This window comes from Mustelus asterias, chromosome 14 (genome assembly GCF_964213995.1).
Source record: "Mustelus asterias chromosome 14, sMusAst1.hap1.1, whole genome shotgun sequence".
NCBI lineage: Eukaryota > Metazoa > Chordata > Chondrichthyes > Carcharhiniformes > Triakidae > Mustelus > Mustelus asterias.
The window spans coordinates 85,844,466-85,856,571 of record NC_135814.1 but is presented as its reverse complement, the minus strand read 5'-3'; the positions used below and the strand labels follow the sequence as shown (position 1 = coordinate 85,856,571).

At 39.2% G+C, this 12,106-nt stretch overlaps 1 protein-coding gene across 4 annotated transcripts in view; it reads left to right on the top strand.

Annotated features, from left to right (window-relative positions):
- The window catches only part of tbccd1 (TBCC domain containing 1), a 59,900-nt gene that overhangs the window by 45,175 nt on the left and 2,619 nt on the right, over window positions 1–12,106 (top strand). For all 4 annotated transcript variants that reach the window (XM_078228764.1, XM_078228765.1, XM_078228761.1 and 1 more), the window contains 4 exons: window positions 1,966–2,115; window positions 4,830–5,196; window positions 9,565–9,751; window positions 10,613–11,110. In XM_078228764.1, coding sequence (XP_078084890.1) covers window positions 1,966–2,115; window positions 4,830–5,196; window positions 9,565–9,751; window positions 10,613–11,110 — 1,202 coding nt within the window. The remainder of the gene's footprint in view (window positions 1–1,965; window positions 2,116–4,829; window positions 5,197–9,564; window positions 9,752–10,612; window positions 11,111–12,106) is intronic.

Genomic DNA, 12,106 nt, shown 5'->3' with positions numbered 1-12,106 from the left:
TGTTTTATTTTTAAAAATGTAGTGAGTAATTTCAAAGCTATATTACAACGGCAATTATAGATCTAAACATTCTTTTGTGATTTCCAATATATCAGGTACCCATTATTCAATACATAGATTATGTATGGCACAGTGGCACAGTGGTTAGCACTGTTGCCTCACAGCGCCAGGGACATGGGTTCAATTCCCGGCTTGGGTCACTGTCTGTGTGGAGTCTGCACGTTCTCCACACGTGTGTGTGGGTTTCCTCCGGGTGCTCCAGTTTCCTCCCACAGTCTGAAAGATCTGCCGGTTAGGTGCATTGGCCATGCTAAATTCTAGCTCAGTGTACCCGAACAGGTGCCGGAGTGTGGCGAGTAGGGGATTTTCACAGTAACTTTATTGCAGTGTTAATGTAAGCTTACTTGTGACAATAATAAATAAACTTTAATAATTGACATTAGTTTTTTGAAGCAATGTAAAACAAAAATTGCTATGGGATGGGAATGACCAAGCAAGTACCTTTTAATATCAGAGTTTTAACTCCTACCTGTGATAGGTAATAATTCAGTTGGAATTCCAGCCACCAGCATTGGTCAAATTAAGTTTCCCTTGTCCAGGTTTGGCCAGAAGATGGAACAGAGAGTCCTAGGGGATGTTTGTCCCAACTCAAAGTTGCTGTCCATTTGAGGAGCAAAAACTGTAATGCTGGACATATTTTTACTGTTGTGTGCTGCTACCTTAGCTAGAGAACTATAATGGTAGGATGGGACAGTGAGGGGCGAGTTCAAAAAAGTTTTGCTTGCTTAGTGAAATTTGCTCTGAGCATAACCAAAAAAAATGGATTTTAAAATTGTTCAGTTAACTCGATATAAATTTCAAATATCTTTCATCATGAGTCATATAATTCAGACAAGTTTGTAAAATACAATTTTCCTTAGCTTCTTAGTTTTTTAATTGCCTTTTATCTGAATGCTTGAATGAAAGCCTGTAGTTCCTGGTGATAGAAGATCTGCTGTAATAATTCTTGCAGTATTGGCCTGGTAAAAGCTGTAATTTACAATAAATCTATTGTACTGATTTACTGTATTCCTTGCTAACCACTGTGTAGCTCCTTCATCCTTCCATGCTAACCCAATTCTCTGCTCAACACAGATTAGGGCTGGCATCGTGAAAGCTTCCTGGTCCATAGGATTGCTGTTGATCATGAGATTCATTTATTTACCAAAGTTGAAAATATTTTTTTAATTACAGATTGTACCTCCAAGTAATGAATTTGTACCTGTGGTTGTAACAATGAATTATACTGTGGTACCTCTCACATCTTGTTGGCTACAAATTGATGATTATGTATATTTTAAAAATCACATTTCAGAGAATTTGCATTACAAAAAAGCAAAGGTTAATAATAGTGTTCAATTTGAAGATTTTCTAATCTCAGCCCTCGCAGATCTTGGCAGCTTCTTCATTTGAGGAATGAACTGGTATCATTGGGTAGATATTTTGGGCAGAAGGATACATGGAGGTATTATATCCTGCCAATATAGAAAGCTGGTAAATCAGTGATATCTATATCTCTAGGTAGGAAGAAATTAAGGAGAGATCAAGGATATGTCCTCTGAGACTATCCAGACTCATAATCTGATTGAATTGAAGGTTACATGAAGATAAGATGTAAGCACTCAAAAGTTTATCTACTTTCCTGTAATAGACGAGCAATTTACAATGGATCTTTATATGACATTAGCTTTAAATAGAAAAATTATGAAATCAGCATCATGTTCTTGATAAGACCTCTGTGTTAACTGCATTGGAATAATGAATAGTACTTTAATAGGTTTTATAAAAGGCTGTAAAGTTTTCAAAAAGATTGTTTTGCATCTTATACATTCTATATTTGCAAGATACTTTATGGAAGGCATTTATATATTATGTGATTTAACAATAAAACACGAATCTAAGTTGAGCCCATTTTTTTCCTCCCAGCTGTCAGTAGACACGCTGCAGTTCCTACTGTTTCTGTATGTTCAGCAGTTGAACAAAGTTTCTCTCCGGACATCCTTGATTGGGGAAGAATGGCCAAGTCCCAGGTCACAATCACCTGACCTGGATGGGAAATCTAATTCTCAGAACAAGGTAGGCTTTTGTAATATCAGTAAAAATGTTGCATGTGCAAATGAAGAGATGGTGCACAAAAAAAGGAAATTTTTTGTATAATTGTGATATTTTTTGAGTTCAACAAAAAGCTGTTCAACACTCAGTATAAACTTTGATTAATTGAACTCTATGTTCTAATCACAGTAATGAGCAGAAAATCTACCTGCATATGTTAAGGTGTAATTCTGCGTTTCCCAAAGTCAAAACTGACTTATAAATAATTGCAATGGAGTTTTAGGAATTGTATACCAAAAGGTTCATAATTCTAAATAGAAATGTTGTTATTCATTCTCTGCATCCATTTCACAAATGGAGTATGCAAGTTTACTGCTGACCCCTTCCATCAGTACAGGATACATTTTCAGTCCAAATAAATATTTGCAGTTTATTGTTGACTTTTAATTATAACTTTTCACAAAGTTAACATTTTCCTGCACTGTTAAAAACTACACTTTTGATTACATCAGTTTACTGTTTATTCAGGTAAAACATGAATTTTAGTCAACCATAACGTGCAGGTTTAAGATGTATTAAAGTTTATCATTAACTCAGTTCCTGAATGATTTTGTGTTTTAAGCTCTTTTTTATTGTTTGCGTATCAAAGAGCGGAAAAGGCCATCAGCCCCATATTGGCTTGCCTCCATTCTCTTCCTGTAGCTGACATTCCTCACAAAGAAGCCCCTCAATTGTTCAGACGTAGGTCCCAGACCTATTAATTATCAAAATGATTTACAATGGCCTTCCTGATGCTGCTATTGCCTCTTTTTCCATAACTTCATCTTTGCCTCCTAAAATGACTGTAAAGAATCTGCCTTAACTACCTCTAGAGCTCTGTTCTGTTGGGTCAATCATTCTAGAAAAAGAAAAACTTCCAGACACCTAACTTTTTCCATGGTTCCTCCATTTATGTGCGTAGCCCCTTTCTACTCCATTCCATCAACTCAAAACCTTTTTATATCACTGTTATCTTTAAGCATCTTAAATAATTAGATCAGAATGTCCTAATCTCCCCATTTCTCCAGTGAATACATACCTACCGCATCAAGTCCTTGTTCATAGCTCAATGCTCTCAAGCTATGGATTGTCCTTGCTGCATTGCAAGAGTAAAGAGCCAGTGGGCTGAATAACCTCTCTGTGGGCTATAGGTAGATAGGGGGCGGAATTCTCTAACTTCAAAAGATGGCTGACAGGAATTCCAGTGCCCCGCTGAATGTGGCGTCAGACAAAAATGCCACCCATAGCGGGCGGCAATCCAATTATTATGAAAACCTGCTAATTGTAATACAATTAGCAGGCTTGATGGCCCATTGACTCCCCTCCCAACCCCATCTCTTCTGAGGGAAATTCACCGGGTGGGCTTTGATGCTGGTAATAAACAGATGTGCTAGACCCCGAGGGTCCGGGGAGCACCACCAACCCCTCAGCAAAGGGGCAATGCCCCCAAAACCACACTTTCCAGGCGTGACCCGACCGCCCCCATTCAGACCATGCGCCTTGGCACTGCCCCCAGCACCCTGACATTGGCACCCTGGCCTGGTGCCTTGGGCCCCAAGGGGTGGGGTCAAAGAGATAGGTCCAGTGGTCAGATGCCCTTCTGCCACTGCCAGGCTGCAGAGGGAAGATCCCGCAATGGTCCTGGGGGTTGGGTGGGTTCAACCATAACAGTGCCAAATTAGTTGAATATATTTTAACAAATCATGAATGTTGCGAAGTTGGGTAGAGTAATTGTAGATTGGGAGGTAGGAAGATAGAATTTGGTGTTTGCAAAATTGTAAAATGCAAGTACATAGAGAGCCTAAACTGAAACATTAATATCGAAAGGCCAAGCAGCAGTTTTTACCAAGACAACAGGCTTTTGAATTCAGCTAATCAATTTGAATCAGGCACTTAAATACCAAAAACCTATAAAATTTAAATCTGACAACCTAGGACCAATCCTATTGTAGGAAATATTGATATGTCATCACGGGTATAAAAGAAGGGGACAGTCTGTCAAAGCTAATAGCTCTCAACTCTCGAGGGAGAGAGAAAGAGAGCGAATCGCTGGCTCTCATAGCTTCATCTATGCCTTAGAGAAAGCACCATCTAGATAGCAAAGATACCAAAGAAAGAAGAAGTTCCAGACAGGAGAATCAACAGAGAAGGTCCAGAATATTCCAGAAGACACACAACCTGGTTGTAATTTAGAGAGTGACTAAATTCTATTTTGTTATTGAGTGGGAATTGTATTTATGTTCGGCGCAACTTGTGGGCCGAAGGGCCTGTTTGTGCTGTAGCTTTTCTATGTTCTATGTTAGCATACCAGTATAATCTTGTTTTATTCAGGAATAGTTAATAGAAGGGGTTTATTTGGTTTGTTAAGTTTCATTAATTTGTTCGAGAAATAAACATGTTGATTTTAGAGTGTCAGGGAATTATTTTGATTTAACCACTAGAAGTTGCTGAAGAGCAGGTCGCACCACTTCACACATTTTTTACAGATTATAGGATGAGGTACTCTTTGGGTGTTTCGGTGTTAGTTCTCAGAGGGGGGGATCCACCTCCGCTTTATAACATGAATATTTCCCAAGCTGCAGCTAGTGATCATTTTCAATTGTTAGCTTTTAAAAACATTTTGAGATATGAACAATCTAGTACTGAAATGATTCATAATAAATTACTGAAAATTGTTACTTTGTCTTTGTATAATGCAGAATATGGATGACCATAACCATCTGGTATTTGTTCTGAACCACTTGTTAGAGTTGTTAGAGCTTCTACTGGACCCTGAGCAACTCACTGCTTCAGCCCACACAACCCATGACAGTATGGTATCTGTAGATGCAGTTAAAGCATTGAATTTTCTCATTGAAGGAAGCGTTGGCCAGAATGAAGTTATTTACCCTGTGCACGAACTGGCTCTCTGGCAACCAATTCTAGCCACATCTGGCTACTCCAGGCTTTCCAAGATGTTCTGTTTCCATAAACTACAGGCTTGGTTGAGAAGTGTGCTGGGACCAAATCCATTCGGTACTGCAGTCTGCTTCCAAAAGGGGAAGAAACTGGCATGGGCACAGCAAGGTAATTTAACTGGACTAGATCTTGAAAGTAAAAGTTATAATTGAAGTTTGCCAGAAACTATGTAAAATAGCATTTTTGGCTGGGAATCAGATAGTAAGTGTAGGTTCTGCTCTTCACTTCAGCCAATTTTCACTGGCCCATAAAAATAGCTGCCGAGTTCAATAATGACCATGCAATTCTTTAGCTCCATATGGTTTTGACAACCTAGGACCAATCCTATTGTGGGAAATATTGATATGTCATCATGGGTATAAAAGAAGGGGACAGTGGGACAAAAAGGTTAGAGCATAGAATCCCTACAGTGCAGAATGAGGCCATTTGGCCCATTGAGTCTGCACTGATCACAATCTCTCCCAGGCCATATCCCATAATCCCACTTATTTACGCTGCTAACACCCTAATACTAAGGGGCAATTTACTATAGCCAATCAACCTAACCCGCACATCTTTGACTGTGGGAGGAAACCGGAGCACCTGGAGTAAACGCACGCAGACACAGGGAGAACATGCAAACTCCACACATATTATGTCAAGGCTGTCAATATTTTCTCTTCCTTTAACTCTTTCAACCCCTCTCCCTTACCACTACAAACTATCATATTTAGAGAGTGAAAGCAGGAAATGAACTCTGCAGTATTTGCTGGTGATGATAACTAGTTATAAGGAAGTGTATAGAATCATAGAAACCCTACAGTGCAGAAAGAGGCGATTTGGCCCATCGAGTTTGCACCAACCACAATCCCACCCAGGCCCTATCTATTTACCCACTAATCCCTCTAACTACGCACCTCAAGCACTAAGGGGAAATTTTAGCATGGCCAATCCACCTAACCCGCACATCTTTGGACTGTGGGAGGAAACCGGAGCACCCGGAGGAAACCCACGCAGCCACGAGGAGAATGTGCAAACTCCACACAGACAGTGACCCAAGCCGGGAATCGAACCCAGGTCCCTGGAGCTGTGAAGCAGCAGTGCTAACCACTGTGCTACCGTGCCGCCCACCTGACAGGCGTATGAAAGCTGTCCAACAGTGACTTGTCTGTTTTTATTACTTTTGGCTTAAAGGATGCACTTTCTGGCCTCTGGTAAGTAGTGCTCTTCAACAGCTCTGTTGAAATTGAAAATATCTTTAAGGGTGATAATTAGCTCCATTGTCCACTGTGTAAACACTATACTACATTTCTGACTATTTTATATTGGAGATGTACAATCGGGAAACAAAAGAATTATCACAAAGGCTGCCTTACCTGACAAGTGGCCAGAGTGTGGTGACTAGGGGATTTTCACAGTAACTTCATTGCAGTGTTAATGTAAGCATTCTTGTGACACGAATAAATAAATTTGAAGTAAAGAACATTTTAATGCTGTGTTCCTTAACATTTTGTAACTTAAAAAAATTAATGATTTCTAATGTTATCTCTTTGAATTGTTGTAGAATTTGACATTATGGGCTCAATTTTAACAATGTCACTCTAAGTCAGTGGACTTTGACTCAGTTATGTGTCACTGAATTTTGGAAACAAAGTTTTAGCAATATCAAAAGCTGCCAGAGTGCATATCACTAAAATTTATTTGAGTGGCAGGCAGGTTTGAAAACAGAACAACATTTCAGTTATTGAAAAGTGGTTTTTGGAATTGTATTGGCAACTAATATGTTATCTTGCATGTTTGGCATGGTAGTACACATGATGAATTGCTATAGTTTTTTAACTGTGATGAAGGGCTTCCCCACTGAGTAAATATATTGTTTTATAATATAATGATCCATACAAACCAGAAAGGTGCAGATTCAAATCCTGATCAAAGAAAGCTGCCCACAAAGATCTAGCATCAGTTCTAGGAGATCTCTGGCATTGATATCATCAAGTAGGCTTTAGATTGAAGAAATTCGACAGACAGCAATGCAGAAGTTAAAAATATGGATTATCCTTTACTTTGAATCATTTTACAGGGAGAAAAATAAAGGTTGAGACATACGCAGGAGATTAAGGTAGAAGCTAAAATATCATAAACTGTATTTTTTATTATTTTAAAAATCTACAGAATTTTATTATCAGACTGGACAAATTTGGCATTCCACAAATATAAAATTAGTTTTTCAGGCTCCAAGAAGTCGAAGGGAACTAATTAGAACTTTGTAAGCAATGAAAATCCAGTCACTCCTCATTCAACAAGGTGTAGCATAGGGTTTTTACAGCCTCACTGATGGCTTAAAGAGTGGAAGTTCATATCATCTTAGTTGAAAGGGCATGTGTTTGGTTGAGTACAAGATTTTGTTTTATTGGATTCCATGGTGAAAGAGCTGCCAAAATTCAGTGGCTTAACTCAAACATGATGACTTGAATAAAATACAGAAGATTTGTTGACACTCGACCAGGTCAACAGCCAATGAAGCAAAAATGAGAGAAATGCTTAGATGTGTAAAGCGTTGTATTTTGATTCAGTCAAGCATACAGTTTTCAAAATTAAATATAAAAGCCTTCTTAAAAAATATCCTGCTTTGATTTAAGATCTACAAGCATTACAATACATCACTCAGGGAGTTCTTCAGGACAGTGCCTCAGGCTTAACCTGTCTTCCACTGTTTCATCAAGGACCTCCTCTCCATCATAAATATGCTTACATTTATGTCATGCCTTTCCCAACCATGTGACTAAGCAAAACACTTCACACTCAGTAAAGTACTTTGAAATGTGTCATTGTTGTAATGTGGGAAACACAGCTGCCAATTTATGCACAGCAAAACCTCCACTAACAGCAATGTAAAATAACCAGACAGCCAGTTTTTGTGATGTTGATTGAAGGGGAAAAATATATTGGCTAAGACAAAAGGAATAAGTCCCCTGCTCTTCAGAATAGTGCTGTGGGTTCTTTTATGTCCACCTGAGAGGGCAAACAGGGCCTCAGTTACATCTCTTATCTTAAAGACGGCAGCCTTTATACAGCGCTTCATCCACAAAGTCTCACCCTAGATTTTGTACGTAAGTCTCTATCATCAGAAGTCAGGATCATAGAATCCCTACAGTGCAGAATGAGGCCGTTTGGCCCATTGAGTCTGCACTGATCACAATCTCTCCCAGGCCATATCCCATAATCCCACTTATTTACCCTGCTAACACCCTAATACTAAGGGGCAATTTACTATAGCCAATCAACCTAACCCGCACATCTTTGACTGTGGGAGGAAACCGGAGCACCCGGAGTAAATGCACGCAGACACAGGGAGAACATGCAAACTCCACACAGACAGTCACCAAGACAGGGAATGAAACTTGGGCCCCTGGTGCTGTGAGACAGCAGTGTTAACCACAGTGCCACCGTGTCGCCCTGTTTACTGATGGTAAAGTCTTCAGTTTCATTTGCAATTCCTCAGTAATTAAGCAGTGTGTGCCCACATACAGCAAAACTTGGGACAATATCCAGATTTGGGCTGTCGTCGCTAGGAATATTCATGCCACTAAAGTGTCAGGTGATGCCATATCCAATAATAAGATAGAAACTAATCACCTTCCTTTGCTATTCATTGTCATTCTATAATCAAATCTCCTACTATTAACATCATGGGGGACACCATTGATTAGCAACACAAATACTGTGACTATAAGAATAGGTTGATAGGTTACGGGTAACTCTGCTCAGCTTCATCAACTACAAGACACAAGCCAGGAGTATGATGGAATATACTTTCATCTTGCTTGGATGATTGTAACTCTTAACAATCTGGAGTTTGACACCATCCAGGACAAAGCATCCCATTTACCAACTTAAACGTTCACTTGCTCCACCACTGGCACACCTCAGCTGCAGTGTCACCTTCTACAAGGTGTACTGCAGTAACTTCCCATGGCATCTTTGACAGCACATCCCTAACACTCACCATCAGCGACGACAATAGTCCACCAGCAGCATCTCAAGGACAGCTGGAGATGGGTGATAAAGCTGGTTTTGTGAAAGAAGCCCACATCCCGAGAATGAATTTTTAAAAATCACTCACTATTGCATTTATAGACGCAACCTTCTTCACCACTGTTTTCCTGTTTCACTGCTAGCAATTAAATTGATCTAGCATCCATATAGTATTGACATTGCTATAATAAATAATAGAATCTTTAATGAATAGTTCACTCATCAAATTAACTAGAGTAACTATATTATAACAAGTGATTTGTCTGAGTAACTTTTTCTATTTTACAATTTACCTAATTTACATTAGATTGAGTTATTGATTAGATTTATAATTTAGATTGTGCTGTTGAATATATGATCCTCTGGCATTAAGTGGGGCTGCTCCAGGCAGGCACAGATTTTTGACGTACAAACATTTAGCAGTCCATGCAATATTACTGAGCTACTTTCTCTGTTTCTAAGTTGAAGGTACTACAAAACGGGCAAAGATTGCATGCAATATTTATTCAGCACCCAAAGGCCACAAGGTGGTAGTAATGACACAAGTGTACAAGCAAACCCTGGCTAAAAGCTCAGATCAGCTGGTTGGAGCTCATGTTAAAATTCATCGCTGCAATGACTGCTATATATATCTCTTATCTCCTTTAAGGTAAGATTTATGTTAATGCAACAAAAAGGTTGAAGAATTTACATTGGTTTTAAACTGATAAAATAAATCTGGCTCATTAAACAGTTCAATTGGTAATGTCAATATTTTTATTTCTGTGTGAAACTAGTTTTTATTTAGATTTTTGGGTAAGGTTTAAATGATCTAGGTTATGCAGAGAACACTAGGCTATGTCAGTACTAGCTTTTAGGCAATTATGCCACTACTTCACTAGGGAACTTTATATTACTTTTGTGTTATCAGGAGGTGTTAATTTAAGTAGAATATCTATACACTCAATAACAATTGGTATTGACCGTTAATGTATTAATATATTCTAAAGTGATTCACTGGAGCAATGTAAAACACATTATGGCACCCAGCCATATTGAGGCAGATGACCAAAAACATGCTCAAACAGATAGGTTTTAAGGAATGTCTTAAAAGAGGAAAATATGGTAGGGAGGGAATTCCAGAGCTTAGGGCCTAAGCAACTGAAGGCATGGCCACCAATAGTGGAGCAATTAAAATTAGGGATGCTGAAGAGGCCAAAATTTGATGAGCACATATATCCCAGATAATTGTGAGGCTGGAGGACATTACAGAGAAAATAGGGACAAAATGGAGTCCAAGCATTTCTTCCCAGGAATGCATAAAGTCTACCTGAAGTACCCCTTGCCAGCAGCACTGGCAAGATCTTTGGAGTGAGTTACTTTCTCAGTCCCAATCGAGAAAGTGGTGCATTACAACAAGGATTTGGATCTTTAGAAGGGAGAAGAAGAACTTTTATTTGGAGTAAAGTAAATGCGTATGAAGATTTGCCTTTTTTGTATTCTTTATATGCATATTGTTTTCTTGTTGCAGGTCTGTCAGTATCGAGAAGTGCAGAAATACAACCTTTGTTCTTGGTCCTGTTCAAACAACCATCCACGTCCATAGCTGTGATGATGTGAAAGTAATAGCTATCTGCCGCAGACTTTCAGTCTCATCATCGTCTTCATGTACTTTCCACTGTCTCACATCTACCAATCCTCTAATCATGTCTGGGAACATGAGCTTAACATTTGCTCCATACCATACTTACTATCCCATGTTGGAGGATCACATGGCGAGGACAGGGATAGCCACAATTCCCAATTACTGGAATAAACCATTGTACATTGGTGTGGACAACAATGAAATGCCTGTCTATCAGCTGCTGTCCCCCAAAGAATTTTATCTATTTGTGATTCCATTTGAAATAGAGGGTGACACTATGGAGATCCCTGGAGGACTACCACCGCCATATGAAAAAGCTGTGAGACAGAGAGAGCAGAAAATACAGAATTGGCAGAAGACTATTAAAGAAGCAGGACTTAGCAAGTTAGTAATTATGCACTGAAAATACTGGTTTGAGATATTTGTCTCTTCCATCTCCTTTCGTGAAGGCAGAAACTATTGTTGGGAATGATTTTATTTGTGGCAGTAGCACTCGTATTTGTTGCCTCAGCAACTGTTTTTCATATGTGAATCTAAGGCGGTGATCGTCAGGAATCTCCATCTATGGGATCACCACAACTAACCCGTATTCTATCTAGATATTCGCACTGACAGCCAGAAAATTGATCCTCACTGATTTTATTTTTTGCTTCTCCCTCGCCAGCCTAGGGACGTGAGGCTGCTTTACTGTCATCTCGGCTGAGACAGCTATCTTGCTACAAATTGATATTGATCTGGAACCTTCAAATCAGCTCGGTAGAAGATGTTTTATTTATTCACGTCACCCTATGGTAGAGTCAATCCAGCACACTGAAACCTGTCTCAGATTCACCCTTATAATAAGAGCAAAATACTGTCTGCTGGAAATGTAAAATAAAAACAAAAAGTGATGGGAAAACTCAGCAGGGCTGATAGCATCTTTGGAGAGAGAAACAGTTAACGTGGACTTGAAACATGAACTCTGTTTTTCTCTCTCCACAGATGCTGCCAGTCCTGCTGAGTTTCCCAGCACTTTTTGTTTTTATTTCAGGTTCACCCTTGACCTGGACCGAGTTAGATGATTTCAGTTGGGAAGCATTCTACTGTTAGCCTCAGCGTCTTGAGCTATGAAAGAAAGCATTGGCAGGCTTTCCTATATCTGACTGTTATCCAGTGAGAATGGTGAACAATCAGGTCCTGTGGTTGGTCTTGTGTTTAAAATACCACTTGCAATCCTTTATGGAGTAGAGGAGTAAGGACACACATTCACTAGTTGTCATTTTTGATAAAACTCCTGTTGTATTACATTTAAACCATATAGTATTACCAGTAGAGTTCAGTTCTCTGCTAGAATATATGCTAGTTATAAACATTCCTTTTAATTCCGGTTCTCAACTTGTA